This window comes from Rhinatrema bivittatum, chromosome 2, assembly GCF_901001135.1.
Source record: "Rhinatrema bivittatum chromosome 2, aRhiBiv1.1, whole genome shotgun sequence".
Taxonomy (NCBI): domain Eukaryota; kingdom Metazoa; phylum Chordata; class Amphibia; order Gymnophiona; family Rhinatrematidae; genus Rhinatrema; species Rhinatrema bivittatum.
The window spans coordinates 587,921,150-587,947,944 of record NC_042616.1 but is presented as its reverse complement, the minus strand read 5'-3'; the positions used below and the strand labels follow the sequence as shown (position 1 = coordinate 587,947,944).

Genomic DNA, 26,795 nt, shown 5'->3' with positions numbered 1-26,795 from the left:
TATACCATCTGAATCTTTACATTATTTATTTATTTATTTATTTATTTAAAATAATTTATATACCGGAGGTTCCTGTATAATATACATATCACCCCGGTTCACAAAGAACAGTAACTATCGCTACAAATAGCGGTTTACATAGAACAGAATAAAAGAAGTTTTACATTGAACAAAAACTAAGTAAACAAGTTTTTACATTGAAGTCAGCATGTGTAAATTTCTGATTAACAAAGGAAGAAAAAAATAGATCTGAATAACTCGTTGTGGGCTTGAAAAGACTTTTCTTCGTGTTCTTGGCTCTAGGGGAAAGCTTGTTTGAAAAGCCAAGTCTTAAGTTTCCCTTTAAATGTAGGGTGGCATGGTTCCAAACGAAGGTCTGGAGGGAGCGAGTTCCAAAGTGAAGGGCCCGCTGTGGATAATGCACGTTTCCTCAGAACGGATTTCGCAGGTTGTGTGATTAGTCTGTTCTGATAGGCGCTTCTGGTTGGTTTCACAGATGTGTGTAATTGAATTTGGAATGTTAGGTTGAGAGGTGCGATGTTGTGTAAGGCCTTATGTATCATCATTAAAGACTTGAACTGGATCCTGTATTTAATCGGAAGCCAGTGGAGATGGTGGAGAATTGGGGTGATATGATCTCTCTTTTTGGCATTTGATAGAATTCTTGCAGAGGCGTTCAGGACCATCTGAAGTGGTTTGATGGTGCATGCTGGAAGGCCTAGGAGGAGAGAGTTACAGTAATCCAGCTTTGGGAGTATGATGGCTTGTAAAACCATGCGGAAGTCTCTGTATAGGAGGAGAGGTTTGAGTTTCTTTAATGTTTGAAGTTTAAAGAAACATTCTTTTGTTGTGTTGTTGACGAATTTGTTGAGACTGAGTCTGTTGTCTATGATGACTCCCAGGTCTCTAACTTGTTGCGTGGTGGAGAGCCCTGCGGTAACCGGATGTTGATTAGTGTTAGAATGTGAGGAAGGGGTATAGTTTTCAGGAGTTATAAAGAGGATTTCAGTTTTGTTTTTGTTTAGAACCAAGTTGAGGCTGGTGAGTAGATTGTTGATAGCTGACAGACATTTATTCCAGAATGATATGGCTTTGTGTATGGAATCTTCTATAGGGATGAGGATTTGAATATCATCCGCGTATAGGTAATGTCTTAGCTTAAGGTTAGTGAGAAGTTGACAAAGTGGGAGTAGATAAATATTGAAAAGAGTCGGGGAGAGGGATGATCCTTGTGGTACCCCCCTTTTGGATTCGATGGTGTGGGACTCTTTGTTATTTATCTTGACCTTGTATGTTCTGTTCTCCAAGAACGATTTGAACCAGTTAAAAGCTACTCCTGCAATGCCGATGTCTATTAGGCATTGCAGGAGGCATGAGTGGTTAACGGTATCAAACACTGATGAAAGATCCAGGAGAGCGAGGAGGCAAGGTTGGCCCTTTTCTAGGTTGAAAATGATAGTGTCTGATAATGATGTTAATAATGATTCGGTATTCATAGACTTACGAAAGCCAAATTGGTTTGAGGTGAGGATGTTGTTTTCGTCAAGATATTCTGTAAGTTGTTTGTTTACAACTTTCTCCATAACTCTGGCAATCAATGGGAGGTTTGCTATGGGTCTAAAGTTTGCTGGGTCTGAGGTGGGTAAGTTGGGTTTTTTGAGGAGCGGCTTGAGCATGGCTAACTTGAATTGGTTCGGGACATGCCCTTGAGTGAAGGAGCAGTTAATAATGTCTGCTAAAGGTTTGGCTATGGTGTTGGAGATCAGACTCAGTTTGTTGGATGGAATATGGTCTGATGGATGGGAGGATGGTTTTATCTTCTTGAGAATATTCTCTATTTCTAGAGTGGATGTGAGCTCAAAAGTGTTGAGCACTGTTAGTGAAGTGTTAGGTTGTTTGACATTTGGGTGCGATGGTTGTTGATCTGTTGGGAGTGGTGGTTGAGCGGTTGAATGAGGTGTTTGTTGAGTGGGTGATTGCGAAGATTGGGGGGTGAGGTTGATTACGTGTTTTGGATGTGTAGATGGTCCCTTGAGGGGGGCTAGAAGTGAAGTGATTTTGTTGTCGAAGAAGTCTGCCAGTTCGTTCGCTTTATTGAGTGCTTGATCGTCTGGAATGGTAGGTGCCGGGGGTTTTGTGAGGGTTGATACATAGGAGAAAAGAGCTCTTGAATCAAAAATGAGGTGGTGGATTTTTTTGGAGAAGAATATTCTCTTTGTTGTGTTGATGTTGTTTCTGTATGAGTTAAGGCATGATTTGTAGATGAGGAGGGTGGTTGTAGATGGGTTTTTTCGCCAATTTTGTTCCTTGTATCTCAACTCATGTTTATGATTTTTTAGCTCCGGTGTGAACCAGGGTCTCCTGTTGTCTTTGATTGGATTGATAGATTTAGTTGTCATGGGGCAAATTTGATCTGCAACCTTTTTAGTGATGTTGGTCCATGATGAAGTTGCTGAGTTTACGTCGGATAGGTCTAGGTGCTCAAGTTCCTTGGCTAGGTGTTCACCGAGTTGGTCTCCTGAGCACTGTTTCCTAAGCGATATAGTTATAGGTTGTGTGGATTGTGGTGGAAGTTCTTTTATTTTTAAAACTGATGATATAATTCGATGGTCTGATCAAGGTATTGGAGTGCAAGTTGGAGTGGTGTGGGTTGTGATACCTTCATTTATAAAGATAAGGTCCGACATTCCTAATAACTCTGCAAATGCATACATCAACTGTTAATAGCTTGCACATGAGATCAGTCTTTATTATTGCATCAAATAGCAGGTTCAGTGGGGGTTCTATAATGAAGCAGGGTGAGGTGGCCACTTCAGGTGGTAAACGTTTGGAGGTGGCATAAAGTACCCCCTCAAAATACCCTATGATGACACACTGGGAGAGTTCCAGTACAGCAGCATCAATGGTGACCTATCAGCAGAAAGACAACGATGAGAACATGGAGGGGTTCATATGGCAGGTTGTGACTGAGATGTAAGGGTGGGGGTGGTGTGTGGGAAGGGGAGGAGGGTGAAAGTGAGAGTGGTGAGAGACTGAAAAAAGATGGAAGGGATTAGGAGGGTGGAAAGGATGAATGGCAGTTGTGGGTGTGAGAGGGTAAGTGACAGGAAAGGCAAGGAAGTGAGTGGCTGATAGTAAAGAAAAGGAGGTGAGTGGAAGTGAGTGACAGAGAGGAGGAGGAGATTGACTGACAGAAGAGAAGGAAGGGGGGTGAGTGGGAGTGATGGCATGAGTGACCAGGAAAGCAAGGGAGTGAGACTGAGAATAAAGGCAGGGGTGAGTGACAGAGAGGAGGGGAGGGGTGAGTGGAGGTGAATGACAGACAGGGGAGGCTGAGTGACAGAGGGAAGAGAAGGAGGTTAGTGATAGTGAAGTTGTATGTGACAGACGAAAGGGAAGGCTTGAGAATGAGTGAAGGGAAAAGGGCAGGGTGAGAGATGGCGGTGAGAAGGTGAGTGACAGAGGGAATGGGGTGAGTGGATGTAACAGAAGAAAGGGAAGGGAATGAAAATGAGGGAAGGGAAGATGTGGTAAGACAAGGGGAGTGACTGGGAGGGGAGGGGTGAATTGAGGAGAGTGACTGGGAGGGGGAGGAAGTGAGTGGAGGGGAGTGATGGAGAGAGGGGTGATAGATAGGAAGGGGTGAATAACTGAAAGGTGAGTGATAGAGAAGAAAAGGGGGAAGAGGAGAGTGAGAAAATAGGGTAAAAAGGTGTGTGCATGAATGTGTGTGTGTGAGAATGAATTTGCATTTATATGAGAGAGTGGGCAAAGTTTGAGTGTCCCTCCTCCTCTGCCATGGTACCTCCACTCCACTAATCCATGACAATCTCAGAATGACTGGAAACCAAAAGTGTATCAGGTATGGAGAGTGGGAAATTTTTTGCCCTTATTAATTTTATTATTGGGTATTATTTGATAGTCTACTGTTTTGAAATATTTAAATGATTTTTGGGAAATATTTAAAGTTTTTTTTATTCTTCTTCATTATTAGATATTGTTCTGTTTGTCATCTGTTTTGAAAAATTATTTTTATTATGTTTTACTATTTATAAGTGATTTATATTTTTGAGTTTGTTTTATGAGGAATGGTGATGTTTCAGTTTTTGCTTTATTGCACTGCATACGAGTCTGGCTTGTAGTTCAGTTTTTGATCTTTTTATTCTTATTTGGTGGGGTTTACCTGTGTTTTGCATTTCTGACTGAGGTGAAGTATTCTGCTAGTGTTTAGTTTCTGTGCCAGTATCTATAGCAGCCTGGCTTGTTCTGTTTTCCTAATAGTAGGTGTATTGGTGTTTAAGGCCTAGTGTAATATTTGTAGTATTGCCTTTTCTTAGGTAGGGTTGTACTGTTTCCAGTGCTAGCAGTTAGTGCTGTTTTGATATGGGATGTTTAGTATATTTTAATTCCATTTACTCAGGGCTTTCTGAGGGCCTAATTTATACCCAATGTGCTTTACAGTAGGCCTAATTTCATGAGTTCCAAGTGTCTTTTCTGCAGGGTTTTTTGGATGGCCATAGCAGTACATGTAAGAGTAATATACATGTTCTTGTAAGTGATTCTTTTAATTCAGAAGACTGTACTTTGAATGCCCTTTTTCATTTAAAATTTCCCTTTTTAGGTTGGGATTGGGGAATTGGTCAATAAGAAATTTTAAAATAATGCATACTTTTTTAATTGTGTGTATGTGGGGAGAGCTGGGGAAGGCAGGTGGTGCAAGGTTTGTCCAGGGCACCTAATACCCTTGCACTGGCGTTGAAAAACTGTACCCCACACAGACTCTCACCAGTCACCCAAATCTCCAGGGGGCAGATGGGGGAACTGTGGGAGGCAGTTGGTAGGATTCCCAGGAGGGTTGCCAGCTCCCTAGAAATATTAGCATTGACATTCTGTGTGCTACTCCTCTGAGAAACCTGACTCTGCCTTCCCCAGCATCTCAAATCACTGAAAGGGCCAGACTCCAAAGGGGACCCCCTCCACGGCGCCCTCCAGTATTTGGACCTGTGCTGTGCCTTTGGAGGAAGGGGAGGAGTGCTATCTCATCCCTTGCCTTAGGCTGCAGATTGTCTTGAGCTGCCCCTGAGCCGATGAAGTATGTATAAGTGAATTTGATCAGATAATATTCAAAGTGGATTTATGAACATAAGTCTGCTTTGAAACCAGTGTAACTTACATGTGTATTTTCCACACATTTTCAGTGCGATGTTACAAAATTACTCCCTTAATGCTAATGTTTTGTATCTACATGTACACATACAAATGTAGATATATTTATGTACTTTTATCTGCTTTTTAATTCTTAAAATATTGCATACATTCCATTTTAAGTGAAATCCTAGTGGCTTAGTAGAAAGAACCAGGCTGACTTACTTTGGCCCAGATTTACTAAGCATTTTATCCCATAGACATAGAATGAGAGAAAAGCCTTAGTAAGTTAGGGCCTAAGTTTCATTTCTAAGGCAAGGAGCTAGGGGAAAAGGATCATTCTTGAAATCTTATAAAACAAAGTATACTCTCTAGGCACCCTTTTTTTAAGTTTTCTTTATGTAGCAAAATAACTTTCACAGTTTAGCGCTTATTCAAACAAATATAATGCCTGATTTACTAAGGCTTTCCCCCCATTGTTTTTATGGAAAAAATGCTTAGTAAATGAGGTGCACAGTTTATTATGAACAAAATGTTTAATCCAGATAAGAGAACCACAGTACAGATGGTATTCTGTATAGACAGTGAACTATTACAAATAAAGAGATTAAAGTATAGATATATCCATTACCCAAAATGTTCTCACTTTTTAACCTCCTCTCCCTAGACGCATGACTGGCAGCTTGAGATCCTTCATTATTCAAGGAGTTGAGAAGTCTCACCCAACTGAATCCCCTAAAACTGCTCTTGTACCAGTCGGGATCACCACAGTACTGGATACCACATACCCTCTCCCTGGTACTCAAGTGGATTACCTCCACAACCAGCTTACGTTCCATGGTCTGGTTAGATAATAGACTCATCTGACTTTGTGGCACATCGCCCTATGGAGAAATCACTGTGGACAAGTCACAAAGCTGATCTACTTATATATGTTAAAGCGCTCTTCAGTGGTCAATTACATGAAGTACGTAAGGAAGCTCTTACTTTTAATTCTGGCTTTGTCCGCGGGATCAAGAGCCGCTACTGGCTCTGATACACGAGATGGTCTGCCAATTCCACTCTTGTTCACAGCTCGCACTCGGAATATGTAGGAGCGACCTTCAATTAATCCTGTGACTGGGAAACGAGCGAACTTCACTGGTGTATCATTGCACTGGGACCAGTGCGTGGTACCCACTTCACATCTGACGAAGACAAACAAAGCAGCACTAAGAATTTAAATTGTTACAATGTGAGCACATATGCCAGTACCCTGCTCCTGTAAGGAGCTGTGCCTGAGCTTGTGGACAGACTCCTGTAGCCTGTGACCAGCCAGCTATTGAATATGCCAAAACTGAGGGCCGATGTTGAAAAGAGAGACTTTGTATAGTTTATGGGTTATGGATTTTTGCTCATTGACTTGCAGGATTTATCTATTGGAATAGTTGTAGGGTGCACTGGTATTTCAATTTTCAGAGGCACCAGAGACAGAAGAACAGGGAGACAGCTGCAGAGACACAAGGGAAGGGAGTGGCATGATCTCTAAGAAAAGGACTAAGGCATGCCTTCACAGGACAGGGATTGGATCAGGCAATGGCAGAACACTAATGAAGAGCAGTATACATGACCAGCCACCATAGAGGAATCTTTTTTGGCACAACAGTGCGATTTTCTGCTTCTGCTTCCTGACTCCTTGCTGCTGGATCTCCTTGCCTGGTTCTTGACTCCTGCTGGACCTACTTTCAAGTTCTCCGATTCTCCCCCTGCTGGATCTTCCTGCCTGTACCAGATAACCATGGGCTGCTGGACATTAAAGCTTTCCTCCTGGTTTCTGTTTCTAGGCTACTGATTCGCTGGCTGGATGTTTGGTTCAGGACCACTTGCTAGACTTTCCTTTTGGCTTATAGACTCTGGTCTCACATAGGATCTTTCAGACCATCACTGAACCCAGTTTTCAAGTCAAAGGTATTCCTGGTGCTCATCCCAAAACCAAGGTAAATGAATTGAGGGATCGCCAGACTGCCTGCAGCTTGGTCAGATCCTAAAAACAGTCAAAGAAAAAGTATGGCAGGCTAGTTATCAAAAGAACACCTTGCTGTCCTTGTGAGTGTCCTAAACAAGTATATGACATGTGATGTCCATTAAACAGGTGTTCCTTGACAATTAAAATCTAGCCTTGCCCATGCAGTAAATACCATCTAAACATTGACGTTAGCAAGTAGACTAATCGGAGAAAATTATTTTTCACTCAACGCACAATTAAGCTCTGGAATTTGTTGCCAGAGGATGTGGTTAGTGCAGTTAGTGTAGCTGGGTTCAAAAAGGTTTGGATAAGTTCTTGGAGGAGAAGTCCATTAACAGCTATTAATCAAGTTTACTTAGGGAATAGCCACTGCTATTAATTGCATCAGTAGCTTGGGGGATCTTCTTAGTGTTTGGGTAATTGCCAGGTTCTTGTGGCCTGGTTTGGCCTCTGTTGGAAACAGGATGCTGGGCTTGATGGACCCTTGGTCTGACCCAGCATGGCAATTTCTTATTGTGGTTTACCACAGGAGGTCCTAGGCTGATTGCAATCAGCCCCAGACAACTTGCAGCAGCTTCAGACCTACCACAGGCCAATATGGTAAAGTGCACTCAGCTGAGTGCACTGTTTTACCCGCGCATATTAGATGCGTGTTCACTACCCCTTTTTACAATAAGGGGTTTAGCGTGTCCAAAACATGCATCCAACCTCCCCCCCCCCCAAAAAAAAAAAAAAAAAAAAGAATAGCGCTGATCACATGCAAATGAGAGGTCTAGAATAGGTGGATGTGAATCAGTTATTTACTCTTTCAGATAATAGAAAGATTAGGGGGCACTCCATGAAGTTATCATGTGGCACATTTAAAACTAATTAATCGGAGAAAATTCTTTTTTACTCAATGCACAATTAAGCTCTGGAATTTGTTGCCAGAGGATGTGGTTAGTGCAGTTAATGTAGCTGGGTTTAAAAAAGGTTTGGATAAGTTCTTGGAGGAGAAGTCCATTAACTGCTATTAATCAAATTGACTTAGGGAATGGCCACTGCTATTACTGGTATCAGTAGCATGGGATCTTCTTAGTGTTTTGGTACTTGCCAGGTTCTTGTAGCCTGGTTTGGCCACTGTTGGAAACAGGATGCTGGGCTTGATGGACTCTTGCTGGCCCAGCATGGCAACTTCTTATGTTCTTATGTGGCTATTAGTTATTCGCCTGGTACACAGAAAAAAAAGTGTGCCCAATCTGCACATTTTACGCTTAGAAATTAGCGCTTGCCCAAGGACAGGTATTAATTTATGAGCAGCCCGAAAAAGTGTACAAAAAAGTAGAAAATACTGCTTTTCTGTACATCCTCTGACTTTATATCGTGGTGATATTAAGTTGGAGGAACCAAAAGGTTAAAAAAAAATAAAAATTGTGCCAGTGGGTCAAGATAGGAAAGCAGACATTCAATTTTATGAGTGTCCATTTTCCAAACCTGTTGACAGCCATCTCTCCTAGGCTTCTGCTGCTAAGGAGGCGCTAGGGGTGCGCTATTGTCCCTAGCGCCTCCTTTTTAAAGTGACCCCTCATGTAAATACGGTATCATGTGCCCAGGAGAGGTGGGCTGGGCGCGTGTTGGGAACATGGGCGCTCAACACCTGGCGCCCAATTTCCCGCACATTGTACTGATTCGGCCTGAATGCATTTTATTTATTTGATTTCATTCAGAGTTATGTAGTGCCTTTCTTTCAATATGAATCCCAAAATGCTTTCCAATAATACTTAATTTGCAAGCAGGGGTAAGAACATGGCAGCTATTAAGTATTTAAATATCACATGACAGGTTCCAAACTAAAAGGGGAGAGAATTGCTCTTATTCATATTGTTATTGTGCTTTTCCATGTTAGAGAGCACACTCAAATTGCATTTATGATTTCATGCCCTGATGGCTAACCAGGGAACACACGTACTCCCTAGTTTTTGGCATGTCTTCAGGTTGCACTTGACAAGATAAAGCCACATAAAAGCTTTCTGTTTTACCCTTGAGGTATCAGCTTCAGGAGTTTTAATCATTTATCTCTTTTAAATGTCCCACTTTAGCAAAATCACTCGTTTCGTGCTAAAAGCTTTGTACATAATACAGGGTAGTTTCAAGAACCTTTGCTGTTCGTATAACTCATCCTACCATTAAACTGAGTTAGAATCATACAATATAATAGTGAGATTTGCACTGTTGGTGGTAGACATGTCAATTCCACTATCCCTGGTTATATTTGAGTAAGTGATCAGGGTGCACACTGATGGCTCTACATATATAGTAAATATGATTCTGATTGCTATGAAATTGCTCCACAAACCACAGAACAAATGCACATTTATTGAGAGTGCATTTATAGGTTCTTGGCCAGCGAAAATGCACTTATCAAGGAAGGCAGATTAGAAGACTTGTGTCCTTAACACACCTAAAATATTTCTGTTTAAAGAGCCGCTATGAATAATTCAGTAGCTGAAACACTCTGAGGTTGATATTCAAAGCCATTTAGCTAGATAACTTACATGTGGCTAAATGACAAGTTTTGAATATTCCCAGTACTTATCCAGCTACCAGTGTTGCTGACCAGGCAACTGCTGATGCTGCCAGGAGTGATAGACATGTACTGGCAGCCTATGTACATTTGGGGTGCCTGGGACTTCAGTTACTCCTGGCCATGGCTTATGGGGGTCAAAGAGCAGTAGGGGACCCCCTTCTACACTAAAGGGGAGGGGAGCTGCCAGTCGTCTTAGGCTTTGTGCTGGTCGCCTTTTTATTTGGTAATGGAGAGCCATGGGGGGAGGGGGAGAGGGATGGTTATGGGCCTGTTGGCCCAATTTGGTATCCACTTGAGGGGAAGGAGGGGCCATAGCCACAAGCCAATTTTGTTTTGCTTTGTTTCCATTGTGTGTTGCCTAACCAGTTGTATTCTTATGACTATAGCTGGTTAAGTCTAAAGTTATTTGGCAACACGATGCCAGACAACTATAAACCTAACTGACAATATTCAAAAGGTAGTTGGTTAGGTTTAAATTTATTCAGCTACAGGTAGCTGGATAACTTTAATTGACAAATTACTACTTACCTGATAATTTTCTTTTCCTTAATACTGACAGATGGAGTCAGTACCAGTGGGTTATGCACTTCTACCAGCAGATGGAGACGGAGCAAACTGATGTCACAGTATATATACTCCTGCAGTGACATCAGCCTGCCAGTATTCTCTTCAAAAGCCAACTGTGGACAGACTAGCAATAATTTGAGTAATAATAGATAACCATTTCAGTACTCAGCCAACAGGAAACACTGAGCTCAGGCAAAGAATATATGAACACCAATCTAGGGACTGGATGAACATTTACCAGTAACCCCTGGAACATGCAGCCATCTAGGAGGACCATAACACAATCATTTAGCAGCCAAGGGCAGGAAATGGAATCCATCTGTCTGGATTAAGGAAAAGGAAATTATCGGGTAAGTAATAATTTTTCATTTCCTAGCACCCAGACAGATGGATTCAGGACCAGTGGAATGTACCCAAGCTATTCCTGAATAGGTTGGGAGGCTGCCCGCGGTCCAGTCAAAACCACACATGCAAAGGCTGCATCCTCCTGGGCCTGCACATCCAGATGATAATACCTGGAAAAGGTGTGTGAGGAGGACCATGTTGCAGTTTGGAAAATGTTGATAAGAGACAACAACCTAACCTCCACCCATGACACTGCCTGAGCCCTAGTGGAAAGAGCCCTAACCTGAATAGGCAATGGCTTCTCAGCAGCCACACAAGCAGCCATGACTACCTCCTTAATCCAGTGAGCTATTGTAGCCTGCGAAGCTAGTTGCCCCTGTTTACCTCTACCATGAAGGACAACAGATGATCCGTCTTATGGAAGGGTTTAGAAACCTCCATATACCTCACAACATGTCTTGTGACATCCAAGGGATGCAACAGGCAATATTCCTCTGCATCTCTTTCCCTATCTAGAGTTGGCAGGGAAATCGACTGATTCAAGTGAAAATTTGAGACCACTTTAGGCAAAAAAGTAGGAACAGTATACAGCTGTATTGCCCCTGGAATCACCTGAAGGAACGACTCCTGGCAAGACAAGGCCTGCAGCTCGGAAATTCGACACGCAGAACATATCTCCACCAGAAACACCATTTTCAAGGTCAGTAACTGCAATGAAAGGCTATGCAATGGTTGAAAAATAGGGCCCACCAAGAAATCCAAAACCAGATTAAGACTCCACCAGGGTACAGGCAACCACAAGAGAGGATGAAGATGTTTCACTCTTCTCAAGAAACGGGCCATATCTGGATGAGGCAATAAGGATTACCATTTACCTGGCCCCTGAAACAGGCAAGAGACGCTACCTGTCCCTTTCAAGAAATTAAGGGCCAATCCTTTATTCAACCCATCCTGCAAAAATTCCAAAATAAGCGGGATCTTAACTGAACATGGAAGCACTCCTCGATCTTCACACCAAGTCTGAAACACTCACCAAACCCGCACATAGGCTAAGGAAGTGGAGAATTTTCAAGCTCATAGCAAGGTGGCAATCACCGCAGTAGAAAGTCCACATTTCAGCAATCAAATCCTCTCAAAGGCCATACCGTAAGACAAACCAAGCCAATCTTTGTGAAGAACAGGTCCCTGCTGCAATAGATTCCTGTACACTGGAAAGCAGAAGGGGAGTCTACCAGGAGCCTTCGCAGATTTGCATACCATGATGTCCTGGGCCAATCTGGTGCTACCAAAAGCACCATCCCTCCTATATCCTTCAACTCTTTCAACTATTCTGCCCAAGATGGGCCATAGGAGAAAGGCATACAGCAGTTTGTCTTCTAGCCAGACCTGCATGAGAGCATCAATACCCAAGGACTTTGGATCTCTCCTGTGACTGAAAAATTGAGGAACCTTCGCATTGTGAGAAGTCGCCAGCAAGTCTAGAAACAGAAAGTCCCATCAATCCACTATCAGCTGAAACACCCTGTCTGATAATACCCATTCTCCTGGGTCCAGACTCTTCCTGCTGAGAAAGTCTGCTCTTAAATTGTCTTTTCCTGCAATGTGCAAGGCCAAGATCTCATGAAGATGCACTTCCACCTATTCCATTAAGTTGGTCTATTTCCTGTGACACTTGCTGGCTTTTGGTTCCTCACTGCCAACTGATATAAGCCACCATCGTTGTGTTGTCCGACATTACCTGGACTGCTTGACCCTGCAGAATGCCGCTGAACTGCAAACATGCCAACTGGGCCACCTGAGCTTCCAGCCAATTGATGTTCCAGAGAGACTCTTATGTATTACAGTGCCCTTGTGCCATTAGTTCCTGACAATGAGTTTCCAAACCCTGGAGGCTTGCATCTGTCATGAGTACCAACCAGTCCGGTGATGTCAGGAAATGTTTGGATTACTTACCTGGTAATCCCCTTTTCCTTAGTGTAGACAGATGGACTCAGTACGAATGGGATAGTATCCGCGTGCTAGCAGTTGGAGACGGATCTGACATCAGCACGGGGTATATAGCCCCACAGGAAGCGCAGCGATTCAGTAATCTTCCTTGCAAAAGCTGTTATGGATGTGTGTACTGACGCTCAGTGAAAAGTGAAAAGTGAAAACAGGATTCCCCTGACCGATTGACAGTGGCTGGAGACCGCCAGCATTCACAACCGGAAAGCGCAGAGACTGGTAGAGTGTACGCACGTATGTAAACAAATGCCCGGCGTACCCGGAACCGGTGAAACCCATGTGCACAGGCAGCTGGGCGGGATGCTGAGTCCATCTGTCTACACTAAGGAAAAGGGGATTACCAGGTAAGTAATCCAAACATTTCCTGGCGTGTAGCCAGATGGACTCAGTACGAATGGGATGTACAAAAGCTTTACTCCCCGCCGGGGCGGGCGGCTGCCTGAGGACCATGTAGTACCGCCCTTGCAAAAGCCAAGTCCTCCCTGGCCTGGACATCCAGACGGTAGAACCTGGAAAAGGTATGAAGGGAGGCCCACGTCGCTGCTTTACAGATTTCAGTCGGTGACAGCATCCCGGATTCAGCCCAAGATGCTGCTTGCGCTCTGGTAGAATGAGCCTTAACCTGTAGAGGCGGCGCCTTCCCAGCCTCCACGTAGGCTGCTCTGACAACTTCTTTAATCCAGCGGGCAATGGTGGGCCGAGAGGCTGCGTCACCTTGCTTCTTCCCGCTGTGGAGGACGAACAGGTGGTCCGTCTTTCGCAGGTCTTGAGTCACGTCCAGATACCTGGGCAGCAATCTGCCGATGTCGAGATGGCGTAATAAACGGCCTTCTTCAGATTTCTTCAAACCTACCGTGGTAGGCAAGGAGATAGTTTGGTTAAGATGAAACTGTGAAACCACTTTAGGGAGAAAGGAGGGAACCGTCCGAAGATGGATAGCTTCCGGAGTGATCCGTAGAAAGGGCTCACGGCAGGACAGTGCTTGTAGCTCAGAGATGCGTCGTGCGGAGCACACCGCCAGCAAGAACACCAACTTCAAGGTGAGAGACCGGAGAGATAAGCCCCGAAGGGGTCGGAAGGTGGATCCCGCGAGGAAATCCAAAACAAGATTAAGGTTCCATAAGGGCACAGGCCACTTCAGTGGCGGACGAATATGCTTGACCCCTTGCAGGAAACGAGAAACATCTGGGTGCTTGGCGATGGTCTTGCCCTTCCTCCTGGGACCATAGCAAGACAGTGCCGCAACCTGAACCTTGATGGAGCTGAGGGAGAGACCCTTCTGAAGCCCATCCTGCAGGAAATCCAACACGATAGGTATGATGGTGGCATGTGGATTGGTGCCATGAGTGTCGCACCATGCTTCAAATACTCTCCAGATCCGGACGTAGGTGAGGGATGTGGAAAACTTGCGAGCGCGGAGGAGTGTATCAATCACGGGCCCCGAGTAACCTCTCTTCTTCAGTCTAGCCCTCTCAAGGGCCAGACCGTAAGAGAGAATTGAGCTGGATCCTCGTGGAGGATGGGACCTTGACGTAGAAGGTCCCGGAGAGGAGGCAGGGGAAGAGGCTCCCCTGCCAGTAGTCTTCTCATGTCCGCGTACCAGGGTCGTCTTGGCCAGTCTGGTGCCACTAGAAGAACTAGGCCCCGGTGTGTCTGAATCTTGTGGATGAGGGCGCCCAGCAGAGGCCACAGAGGAAAGGCGTATAGTAGAGTTCCTGGAGGCCATGGCTGGACCAGGGCATCGATGCCGCGCAAAAACGGGTCGCGCCTGCGGCTGAAGTATCTGGGTACCTGAGCATTGGACTTGTCCGCCAGTAAATCCATGGCCGGAATCCCCCAATGATCGACAATCATCTGGAAGGCTGTGGGGGACAACTGCCACTCCCCTGGATTCAGGCTTTCCCTGCTGAGGAAGTCTGCTGTGGTATTGTCCTTCCCGGCAATGTGGACGGCGGAGATGTCCTGCAGATTCGCCTCTGCCCAAACCATCAGTGGGGCGATCTCCAGAGATTCTTGTCGGCTTCTGGTTCCGCCCTGCCGGTTGATGTAGGCCACCGTGGTGGCGTTGTCGGACATCACTCTGCCGTAGTCTGGGAGCGAATCGAAGGCATGCCAAGCGGACTGCCCTGGCCTCCAGGCGATTAATGTTCCACGTTGACTCCCCCTTGTTCCATCGCCCTTGCGCGGTGAGTTCTTCGCAATGTGCTCCCCAGCCGCCCAGGCTGGCATCCGTGGTGAGCAAGGTCCACGTGGGCGAGGACATCTTCGACCCCCTGCTCAGGTGGTTGGACCGCAACCACCACCGCAGCTGGGTCCAAACTCCGGCCGGTAGAGGAAGGTGCGTGGAATAGTCCCGTCGACGTGGGCTCCAGCGAGAGAGCAGGGAATGCTGTAGAGGTCTCATATGGGCCCGCGCCCAAGGCACCACTTCCAGGGTGGAGGCCATGAGACCCAGAACCTGCAGATAGTCCCAGGCTATGGGCCGACTGGCTCTCATCAAATGCTGGATGCGTTGTCGAAGTTTCAACTGTCTCTTGGCCGTAAGACTGACCGTGTCTGCCCGAGTGTCGAACTGCACTCCCAGATACTCTATTGACTGAGAAGGCAGTAGGCAGCTCTTGCTGAGGTTGATTACCCAGCCCAAGCTTTCCAGAAGGGCGATCACTCTGTCGGTTGTCCGCAGGCTCTCCTCCCGAGATTTCGCCCTGATCAGCCAGTCGTCCAGGTAGGGATGGACCAGAATCCCTTCCCGCCTGAGTGCCACAGCCACCACTACTACCACTTTGGTGAAAGTCCGTGGGGACGTGGCCAACCCGAAGGGTAGAGCCTGAAACTGGAAGTGGCGGCCCAGAACCTTGAAGCGCAATAGCGCTGGTGATCCGGATGGATCGGAATATGAAGATATGCTTCCGACAGGTCTAATGCCGTGAGGAATTCTCCGGGCTGGACTGCGGCTTTGACGGAGCGCAGAGTTTCCATGCGAAACCTTGGTACCCGTAAGTAGCGATTGACTGACTTGAGGTCCAGCACAGGCCGAAAAGTGCCCCCTTTCTTGGGTACCATGAAATAAATGGAATAGTGTCCAGAATTCACTTCCCAGGCAGGTACTGGGAGGATGGCGTTTAAGGACAGGAGCCTCGCCAGGGTAGCTTCTAACGCTGCCTTCTTGTGCTGGGGACATGAAGATTCCACAAACTTGTCCAGGGGAAAGCGATGAAAATCCAGATAATATCCTTCCCGGATAACGGCAAGGACCCACTGGTCCGACGTAATCTCGACCCATCTGGGGTAGAAGAGGGTCAACCTGCCCCCTATGGCTTCGTTCCCCAGATGGATCGGCAAATTCTCATTGCGGGGCGCGACCGGGGCCTGAGCCCGGGCCAGCCCCACGCTTGCGCTGCTTGGTCCGAAAGGACTGATTCCTGGCCGGAGGACGAGTCGCCTGATAGCGCCCTCTATACGGAACAAAGCGCTGGGAACTCCTGCCCCTGTAGGGCCGTGGAAAGGAGCGCTGTCCCCTCCTGGATCGATCTTCCGGAAGTCTAGGCACAGGAGAGGCACCCCAGGTAGTGGCTACCTTATCAAGGCCACTGCCAAACAGAAACGAGCCCTGAAAGGGTAACCTGGTTAGACGAGACTTCGAAGGGGCATCAGCCGACCATGGCCGTATCCAGAGCTGCCTCCTGGCGGCCACGGAGGACGAAATCCCCTTGGCAGTAGTGCGAACCAAATCCGATGCGGCATCAGTGAGGAAGGAAAGAGCGGACTCCATATCAGCCGCTGGAGCGTTGTTCCTGACCTGAGACAAGCAGGCACGAGTCACCACCGTGCAGCAGGCCGCAATCCGCAAAGACAGAGCTGTCACCTCAAAAGTTTGCTTCAGAATGGTGTCCATTCGTCTGTCATGGGGTTCCCTGAGGGCCGTCCCCCCTTCCACCGGAATAGTAGTGCGCTTGACCACGGCGCTAATTAAGGCGTCCACCTGAGGACATGCGAGGAGGTCCTGGAGAGCCGGAGCCAACGGGTACATGCCTTTCAGGGCCCGGCCCCCTCTGAAGGAAGCCGCCGGCGCCGCCCATTCCAAATCTATGAGTTGCTGAGCTGCCTGCAAGAAAGGAAAATGGCGAGCTGTAGGACGAAGACCTTCCAGCAGGGGGTTCTGCGCAGAAGGTACCGCAGCACTGGGACCAGTGATATCCAACTCCGCCAGACACAGAGTCACGAGGTCCGAGAGGTCCTCCTTAGGGAAGAACCGCCTCATGGTTCTATATGGCTCAATCCCCGGGGGAGGTCCCCCTCATCCGGGAGGTCGGACTCGTCCGGCGAAACCTCCTGGTCCGATTGATCCGGACTGTCCAGTGGCGGGAGGTCCCGCTCCCGATAAGGCTGTGAGGGTCCAGGCACAGGATCCCTAGGTGCTGCCACCGTAGCGGCGGCCGCAGCAGGCGCCGCAGAAGCAGTTAGCGCAGGAACCGCAGCAACAGCAGGAACCACAGGAGCAGCAGGGCCGGGATGGGAAGCCGTCTGCATCTGGACGAAGGCATGAATCCCCGTAAAGAGATCCACCCAGGAAATGGAAGCAGCCTCTAATCGCCGGGGTACAAGATCCCCCGGGACTGAATGGTCAAGACTGCCCCCCAAATCCGGGGTAGCCCCAGGGGAACTGTCAAGAAACTGAGGCTGAGACTGGTTCTGGCCGGAGGGTCCCCCTGCCGCCTCACATTGGGCACATAGTGAGTCTGGCTCAGTACTGCGTGTGGCTCTAAGGTGGCATGCAGAGCAGAGGCCAAGGGCTGAAATGCCTGAGACAAGTGGTTGCGCCGCTGAGGATGCGGCTGCGCGCTGATCCATACCAGAGAGAACAAACGCGCAATAATATGCGGCAGCAATAGGCGCTTAATACAACAGGCGCACAATAGGAAGAATATGCGGCAGCAATAGGCGCTTAATACAGCAGGCGCACAATAATAACAATATGCAACAGCAATAGGTGCTCAATACAACAGGCGCACAATAGGAAGAATATGCGGCAGCAATAGGCGCTTAATACAACAGGCGCACAATAGTAAGAATATGCGGCAGCAACGGGCGCTCAATACAACAGGCGCACAATAGTAAGAATATGCGGCAGCAACGGGCGCTGAAGAGAACACGCGCACGATCATAAGCAATAGGCACACAGCACTAAGCAGAGAGCAATATACGCTTAAAGGTAGTCAAAAGGCAATCAGCAGTAAGCCAGTTAGCAATATACGCCGTATGGCATGCAATAGGCTTTCAATAATATGTGGCATATACTAACAGTGGCAGCCAACATGCAAAAGTAATACAATATACGCACAAGGAGGAAGAAAGCCGCGCCCATTACGGGCGCGGAATACCTGAATAGAGCCACAAAATGGCGTCCTCCACGGCTTGCCACGCCGCCGATCCTCGAGACCTCGGAGACCTGGGCGAAGAGATGCACGCCTTACCCGATCTTCGGTGCTTCTAGGCTGGAACACAGGCGGTCTCCGGCTGCGGGGGGAAAGGGCCGTTACCTTCCACTGCCGCAATTGGAGGAACTGCACCCGCTACCTCGTCCACGCCGGGACCGAGGTTCCTCGAGGCCACACCCGAGTCTCCCCCGGGGGCCGTGCCCCTGCCGCGGTTCGGCCGGACCGAGGACTTTCCCACCGGGGCCACGGTAAGCGCCCCGGGAAGCTCAACTGGGGGGACGGACAGAACGGCCCCTGAGGAGCGCGGGGCTCGATCGTCGATAGTAAAGAAGAAAAAGTAGAATCTAGAAGGAGAAAAAGAGAAAATTTAAAGTAGGCTTGGAAAGCACGCTGAACCAGCGTGCAGGCACTCCAAACTGCTTTGGAGATGGAAATTACTGAATCGCTGCGCTTCCTGTGGGGCTATATACCCCGTGCTGACGTCAGATCCGTCTCCAACTGCTAGCACGCGGATACTATCCCATTCGTACTGAGTCCATCTGGCTACACGCCAGGAAAACTCCCTTTATCAGATGATCCACTTGCAGCCACCACTGGAGGTGAGAGCAGACTTTCATCAGCAGGTGGAGCCGAATTGAATAGTCTTGAGACTATGGGTTCCAACGAGATAGTAGGGAGCCCTGGAGAGGACACATATGTGCTCTTGCCCATGGCACCACTTCCAGGGTTGTCGCCATAAAATAGAGTACCTGCAAATAGGACCACACTGTCGGGCATATAGTGTTCATCAAGAGACACAGCTGTGTCATCAACTTCTGAATACGAGCTTCTGGCAGGAAAACTTTTCCCTGCTTCATGTCAAACTGAACATCCTGATTCTCCAACGACTGAGATGGCTGAAGATTGCTCTTGGTTAGGTTCACCACCTAACTGAGCTCCTGCAACAGGGAGACCACCTTGTGGGTCACCAGGTGGCTCTCTTTCAGAGACTTGGCCCGAATCATCCAGTCATCAAGATACAGGTGTACCAGGATCCCAACCTTTCTCAACTCTGTTGCTACCACCACCATAACCTTGGAAAAAGTTCTAGGAACAGTGGCCAGACCAAAAGGCAGCACCTGAAATGAATGGCACCACAACAGCATGAAATGCAGAAAACGTTGGTGCTCCAATCGGATGGGAATATAGAAGTATGCCTCAGACAGATCCAAGGAGGTCAGAAATTCCCCAACTGCATGGCCATTATCACTGAGTGCAATGTTTCCATGTGAAAATGAATCACTCGCAAATGATGGTTGACCCCTTTGAGATCCAGGATAGGGCGAAAGGAGCCCTCATTCTTGGGCACAACAAAATGAATGGAATATTGACCCGTATTTTCTTGAGAAGTGGTTACTGGAAACTTAGCCCTAAGACTGAGAAACCTTGACAGTGTACACTCCACTGCCTGCTTCTTCTGCAGGGAGTGGCAAGGAGACACCATGAACATGTCCTGAGGAACACTGCGAAATTCCAGCACATTTCCTTCTCGTACCACCTCCAGGACCCACTAATCCGATGTGATTTCGACCCACCTCTGATAAAAGAGAGAGGCGACCCCCCAATCTCCTTTTCCCAGGGGTGGGTCAGCACACTTTCATTGGGAGGCTTGGGAGGTTCTGCTACCCGAGCCCGTGCCCTGTCCCTGCTGTCTGGGATGAAAGGACTGAGACATACTGAAAGGTCGAATCCTCTGAAAGGTCACTCCTCTGTAGAGTTGAAAATGCTTGGATCCCCTAGCACGACCTCTCATGCCAAAGGAATGTGGCATCTACTTCTTATCCTCTGGCAACCGAGGAACTAGAGAATCACCACTTACTGGCCAGTTCTCCAACTCGCTCCCAAACAAGAACGAGCCTTTAAAGGACAATTTCGTAAGATTAGCGGTCACATTGGCCGACCAATTTCTCAGCCATAACTGACGCCTGGCCACTATTACTGAAGCCACTACTCTGGCCGAGTTGTGGACCAAATTAAAGCCCACATCTGCTAATAAGGCAGTAGCGGGTTCCACAACTGTCCTGGAATTTACTCCAGAGTCATCAACCTCCTGAGAGCAGCAAACAAGAACAAGTCACCAGGGAACAATAAGAAGCTATCTGCATGGTCATTGACACTGCTTCAAATGCTTGCTTAAGGACGTCCTCAATCCTCCTATCATGCACATCATTCAAGGCCGCTCCTTCCTCCACGGGGATAGTCATCCGTTTAGAGACGGCACAGACAAGCGCATCCACTTTCAGAAACAGCAGACACTCTCTCACCACTGGATCCAGGTGGTACAGGCCTTCCAAAGTCCGACCCCCTTTGAAATTTGCCTCTGGGGCATCCCATTCAAGATTAATCAGTTCTTGAATGGCCTCCATTATGGAAAAAACAAGAGGCTTTATGCAAAGAAACCAAAATGCGATTTTTCTTTTGCTCAGACATGAAATCTGCCCCAGGTGCTCCCAGCATCTTCAATGTCTGGGAAATCAGAGCCAGTAATTCATCTCTATGAATATAGTCCTATACAGTTCCAGTCCCGGAGGAATTTCCCCATCCTCCAGAGAGTCAGGATCTGCTGCATCATCAGTGCCATCCAGTTTCCTGCAATTATTCATGCAAACTTTCGTGGGTTTTCCTTTCATTTTGTCAACCCCCCGAAATGCAAAGAAATAGGAAACATCTTCTTTATTTCCTATTTCATTGCAAACGAATGCACATCCCTAAACACTATGAAGTTACTAGGCAATACATTTAAAACTAATAAGAGAAAATATTTTTTACTCAACCCATAATTAAGCTCTGGAATTTGTTGCTTTGGCAAAAGCTATTAGTATAGCTACATTTAAAAACAGTTTGGACAAGTGCCATGAGGAAATGTCCATAACCATTTTAAGGTGGCATTGCAGATATCCATTGCCTATTCTTGGGATAAGCAGCTTGGAATCTATCTACCCTTGGTGATCCTGCCAGGTACTTGAGACCTAGATTGGTCACTGTTGGAAAAAGGATACTGGGCTTGATGGACCCTTGGTCTGACCCAGTATGGCAAGTCTTATGTTCTTATGGGGGGGTGCTGGTGCCCATGTTTCCATGTTCTCTGTGGTGATCCCCATAACACTTCCCCTCCCCCCCCCCCCCCCCCCCCTGATCCTGCGATCCTTTCCTGACAACATTAGGAAAATAATGCTTCTTATTTGCATCTTCCTCCTCCTCCGCTGACTTCAATCTGAAGCCTTAATGCATGGGGTTCCATAGTCTCACGAGACCAACTGGCCCTGCTCATTCAGACTTCAGATTGAAGCTGGCAGAGGAGGAGACAGATGCAGGTAAGAAATATTGCTCTCCTTCTGCCAATAGGAGGAGGAGAGAGAGAACTGTACAAGGGCTGCAGAGGAGGAAGTAGGGTAAGGGGAACAAGTCTAGAGTCATTCCCGAGTAGGTCTGTTGGTTACTGACTTGTCAATAAAGTAACCCAAGATAGGGCTTCCACCATCAACAGCTGGTTGCTTCCAGGAGACTATGACATAGTCCTTGTTGGCATCCAAGCACTCCACATCCAAAGGTGCAGTAGGGGCTCCAGCTACTTCAGCATCAGCATCTAGGAAAATGAGTTACAAACAAGAGTTACAATTCCCCCATCTTCTTCCTTTATCCTCTCTTCTCTTTTTTATATCAGTGTCTCTGATCAATAATAAGATCTACTTGTTTATTTATTTGATAATTTTATATACCGTCATTTGAGGACCATCACAATAGTTTACAGAATTTTTGTAAGCACAAGCAAGAAATATTAAAAGAATAGAAATACAGTGCAGATAGACAATAAAACAATAAAATCAAAAGAAGATAAAATAGTAGAAGCAAGGAGCATCAGATAAAACTTGTACAATAATATAGCAAAATGTTGCTTACCTGTAACAGGTGTTCTCACAGGTCAGCAGGATGTTAGTCCTCACATATAGGTGACATCACAGGATGGAGCCCAATCACGGAACACTTTTGTCAAAGTTTCTAGAACTTTGACTGGCACCAACTGGGCATGCCCAGGATGGCACTAACCCTGCAACCAGCAGGGGTCCCCCTTCAGTCTTGTTTGAAAGCTAAAGTAAGTGCCAAAAATAAAAATAAGAAAACATAACGAACCCAACACTGCGGGGTGGTGGGCGGTTTTCGTGAGGACTAACATCCTGCTGACCTGTGAGAACACCTGTTACAGGTAAGCAACATTTTGCTTTCTCAAAGGTCAAGCAGGATGGTAGTCCTCACATATGGGTGAGTACTGAGCTGAGGATATCCGAATATGTACCAAATGTACCCAAAGTCGTGCAACAGGCACAACAACTGGGGTGGAATTTGGTAGAGGGCATCCTGAACCCTATTGGGCAGACGGAAGGGTGTTGGTACATCAAGTTGCAAAAAGGTTGCTCAAGACAGATTGGCCAAAGATGGAATCTTGTCTTCCAGCCTTGTCTAAACAATAATGGGCTGTAAAGATATGGAGAGAACTCCAGGTAGCAGCCCTACAAATATCATGAAGCGGCACTGAGCGAAGGTGTGCTACAGAAGTTGCCATGGCCCTGACCGAGTGTGCTTTTACAAGGTCTTGCAGTGGAATACCTGCTTGCTGATAGCAAAAGGAAATGCAGTCCGCTAGCCAGGAGGAGAGAGTCTGCTTACCCACAGGTTGACCCAATCTGATGGAAGCAAAGGAAACAAACAATTGAGTACTTTGCCTGTGGGCAGCTGTACAGTCTAGGTAGAATGCTAGAGCCCGTTTGCAGTCAAGGGTATGCAGGGCCTGTTCCCCTGGATTGGAATGGGGCCTGGGAAAGAAGGTGGGTAGTATGATGGATTGATTAATGTGAAACTCCGATACTAACTTAGGAAAGAACTTAGGGTGAGTGCGGAGTACCGCCCAGTCCTGCAGAAGTTTAGTGAAAGGCGGATAAGGTAACTAGGGCCTGTAACTCACTAACTCTGCGAGCAGATGTTATTGCCAAAAGGAATAACACTTTCCATGTGAGAAAGCGAAGATGAAAGGATTGGAGAGGCTTGAAAGGTGGTTTCTTGAGCCGACCCAAAACCAGATTGAGGTCCCAAGAAGGGGCCGGAGGACGCAGTGGAGGCTTGAGGTGAAGCAAGCCTTTCAGAAAACGTGTTATGAGGGGTTGTACCGAAATAGGAACATCCCCGACACCTTTATGGAAGGCAGCCACTGCACTGACATGCATTCTGATGACATTTTTAGACCTGATTCTGACAAGTGCCAGAGATAGTCTAGAAACTTCGTGGTGGAACAGGTAAAGGGATCAAGGGTCTGAGAAGAACACTATGACTTAAACCTGTTCCATTTGTAAAGATAAGATTTTCTCGTGGAAGGCTTCCGTGAAGCAATCAGGACATGGGAAACTGGCTCCAAAAGGTTGAGAGGCTGCAGGATTAACCTTTCAACATCCAGGCTGTCAGGGATAACGCCTGAAGATTGGAGTGGCATAAGCACCCGTTGTTCTGCGTGATCAGAAGTGGGTCCTTCCCCAGGGGAATGTGCCTGTGAATGGAGAGGTCCTGAAGAATTAGAAACCACACTTGACGTGGCCAGTGAGGTGCGATCAGCATCATGCTTCCCCTGTCCTGACGTAGCTTCACGAGAGTCTTCGAGAGAAGTGGAAGTGGAGGGAATGCATAGAGGAGACCGGTGGCCCATGAGAGGGAGAACGCATCTCTTGGCTGTGAGTGTTGGCTGTGAGTGAGAGAGCAATAGTTGTCTACTTTGCGGTTTTGAGGTGACGCAGAGAGGTCTATGTGAGGGTAACCCCAACATTGGAATATCGAGTCCGCTACTGTGGGGTTGAGAGACCACTCATGTTGTCGAAAGGTGCGACTCAGCTTGTCTGCCAACACATTGTCCACTCCTGGCAAGTAGGTGGCCCTGAAGTACATCGAGTGGGAGAGGGCCTCTGCCCATAACTGCGCAACCTCCTGACACAGGAGGCGGGAGCCTGTTCCTCCTTGTTTGTTTATGTACCACATGGCCACCTGGTTGTCTGTTTGAATCAGGATGATCTGGTTGGAGAGGCGATCCTGAAATACTCTGAGAGCATATCTGATTGCTCGTAGCTCCAGGATATTGATCTGGTGTTTGACTTCCTGTGGAGACCAAGACCCTTGAGTTTGTAAATTGGCAATGTGTACTCCCCAACTGATGTTGGAGGCATCTGTTGTAAGGGTTATTTGAGGGTCTGGACCTTGAAAAGGCAGGCCTTGAAGGAGATTGGCCTGATTCCTCCACCAAGCTAGAGATAGACAAAGTGGGTTGGTTATGTGGACAACAGCTGATAGTGGTTGAGATAACTGAATCCACTGTGACCTTAGACTCCACTTTAGGATCCTCATGGTGAGACGAGCCATGGAAGTGACGTGTTCTGAGGATGCCATGTGTCCTAGCAAGACCAGAACGTGACGTGCAGTAGAGTGCTGTCGAGATTGCAGCTGATGGGCGAGAGAGGAGATGATGAGAGCTTGTTCGAGGAAGAAATGCCTTTGCCTTGAGGGTGTCCAAGTCTGCTCCTATGAACGACAGGGTGTGCGAAGGGACCAAGTTGGACTTTGGATAATTAATGAGAAACCCCATAGAGATTAGGGTGTGCAAAGTGAGACTTAGGGACGTTAAAACAGCTTGCTGTGTGGGAGCCCTAATCAACCAATCGTCGAGATAGGGGTAGACATGGACACCTTGAGTTCTGAGGAACACTGCTACTACTACAAGGCACTTGGTGAAGACTCATGGAGCAGAGGCCAGGCCGAATGATAGTACCTGATATTGGTAGTGCTTTGGGCCTACGAGAAATCGCAGAAATCTCCGATGAGACAGAGTTATTGCAATATGTGTGTAAGCGTCCTGGAGGTCTAGAGAGCAGAGCCAGTCTCCCCTTTGTAGAAGAGGGAGGAGGGAACCCAAGGTCACCATCTTGAACTTTTCTCTTTGGAGGAACTTGTTTAGGGCCCGAAGATCTAGTATCAGGCATACGCCACCTGACTTTTTTGGGATTAGAAAATACCGAGAGTAGAATCCGAGGCCCTGTTGGGAGTAGGGCACTGGTTCTATCGCTCTGGACTGGAGGAGGAGGGAAATCTCCTGTTCTAGGAGCGGTGAATGGTCTGATGTTCTCCACGTCAGTCGAGGTGGGGAGTCTGGTGGAATGGCAAGAAAGTTGAGATGATAATCTTGAGTTATTATGATGAGCACCCACTGGTCTGTGGTGACTGAGTGCCAGATGTGGCTGAAGTGGTACAATCGGCCTCCCACTGGTACATGGTTTAGTGGAGTCTGAAAGCTGCTCTCTAGGAAAAAGTCAAAAACCAGATGCTGGACCTGGTTGAGGAGTTGTTTGTGGCTTTTGCCCGCGAGGTTGCCTGTACTGGCCTTTCTGATAAGGCTTAGTAGAGCTACCTTTGGACGGAGGAGGATAAGATTTCCTTTGGTGGTAAAAGGATTTCTTGGGCTGCTTTCTGAATGTTTGCTTAGCAGGATATTCAGAAGGTAGCAAGGAGAGTTGGCGAAGCGTCTCATGGTGATCCTTGAGTTGTGGCACTGTCTTTTGTATTTGCTCACCAAAAAGATTATCTCCAGTGCAAGGCAAATCAGATAGTCTATCCTGGACTTCAGGCTGTAGGTCGGATGACTTTAGGCAGCCCATCACCTTGCAGAAATGGCTGTTGCTGAGACCCTGGAAGCGGTGTCAAACACATCATAGGCAGATCGTATCTCATGCTTGCCCGCTTCTAAACCCTTTTGAGCTAGGGCGTGTAATTGGTCTTGAGACTTGAGGTAGGGACTCAGCAAAGTCCTGTATTTGTTTAAAGAGGGCCCTGTTGTACTGGGTCATATAAAGTTGATAAGAGGCGATGCAGGATATAAGCATAGCCCCTTGAAAGATATGATGACCTATAGCATCCAGGAATTTTCGTTCCTTTCCTGGAGGACAGGACGAATGAGGCTTGACTCTTCGGGCTTTCTTTTGGGCTGACTCAACAACCACTGAATGGTGGTCCAATTGGGACTTCTGGAAACCAGGAGTTGACTGGACTAGGTATGTAGTGTCAGCTTTCCAATTGACTAGTGCCACAGAACCAGGATGTTCCCAATTCCTTTTGAGAAGATCCAGGAGGACATCATGGATGGGAATAGATGTTAGTTCTTTAGGAGCATCTAAAAATTGAAGAAGCTCCATCATCTGATGTCTGTCATCTTGTTCTGTCTGAAGTTGAAAAGGAACAACTTCAGCCATTTCCTTCACAAAATTAATGAAGGACAAGTCCTCTGGCGGAGAACGCTTCCTGCTTTCAGCAGGAGAGGGTGGCGATGGCAAGTCATCAGTATTCTGTGATGAATTGTCAGTCCAGGTATCGTAGGGATCATCTCCAGCACCCCTAGGGTCCTTGGAGGGATGAAAAATTGGTATACCTGAAGGTCCCGGGTGAGGCACCGAAGGTGTCACCGAGGGCATCGATGGAAACAAAGATGCAAACGGTGAAACCGATGATCTAGGCATCGGAAGCACTCCCGATGGTGGAAGGAACGGTGTTTCTCCTTCGTCTGCCAATGAAAGAGGAATCGGAGAGGAAGACACCGGGTCCATTGGAGTCGTCGGATCCCTCGGAGGAAAAGCAGCGATCAGCGCTTCCATTCTTGTGAGTA

At 47.2% G+C, this 26,795-nt stretch overlaps 1 protein-coding gene across 4 annotated transcripts in view; it reads right to left on the bottom strand.

The window, feature by feature from the left end:
- MYOM1 (myomesin 1) overlaps positions 1-26,795 on the bottom strand; it is a 326,724-nt gene that overhangs the window by 143,991 nt on the left and 155,938 nt on the right. For all 4 annotated transcript variants that reach the window (XM_029591071.1, XM_029591066.1, XM_029591067.1 and 1 more), the window contains 2 exons: positions 21,554-21,695; positions 6,133-6,332 (listed from right to left, as the gene is read on the bottom strand). In XM_029591071.1, coding sequence (XP_029446931.1) covers positions 6,133-6,332; positions 21,554-21,695 — 342 coding nt within the window. The remainder of the gene's footprint in view (positions 1-6,132; positions 6,333-21,553; positions 21,696-26,795) is intronic.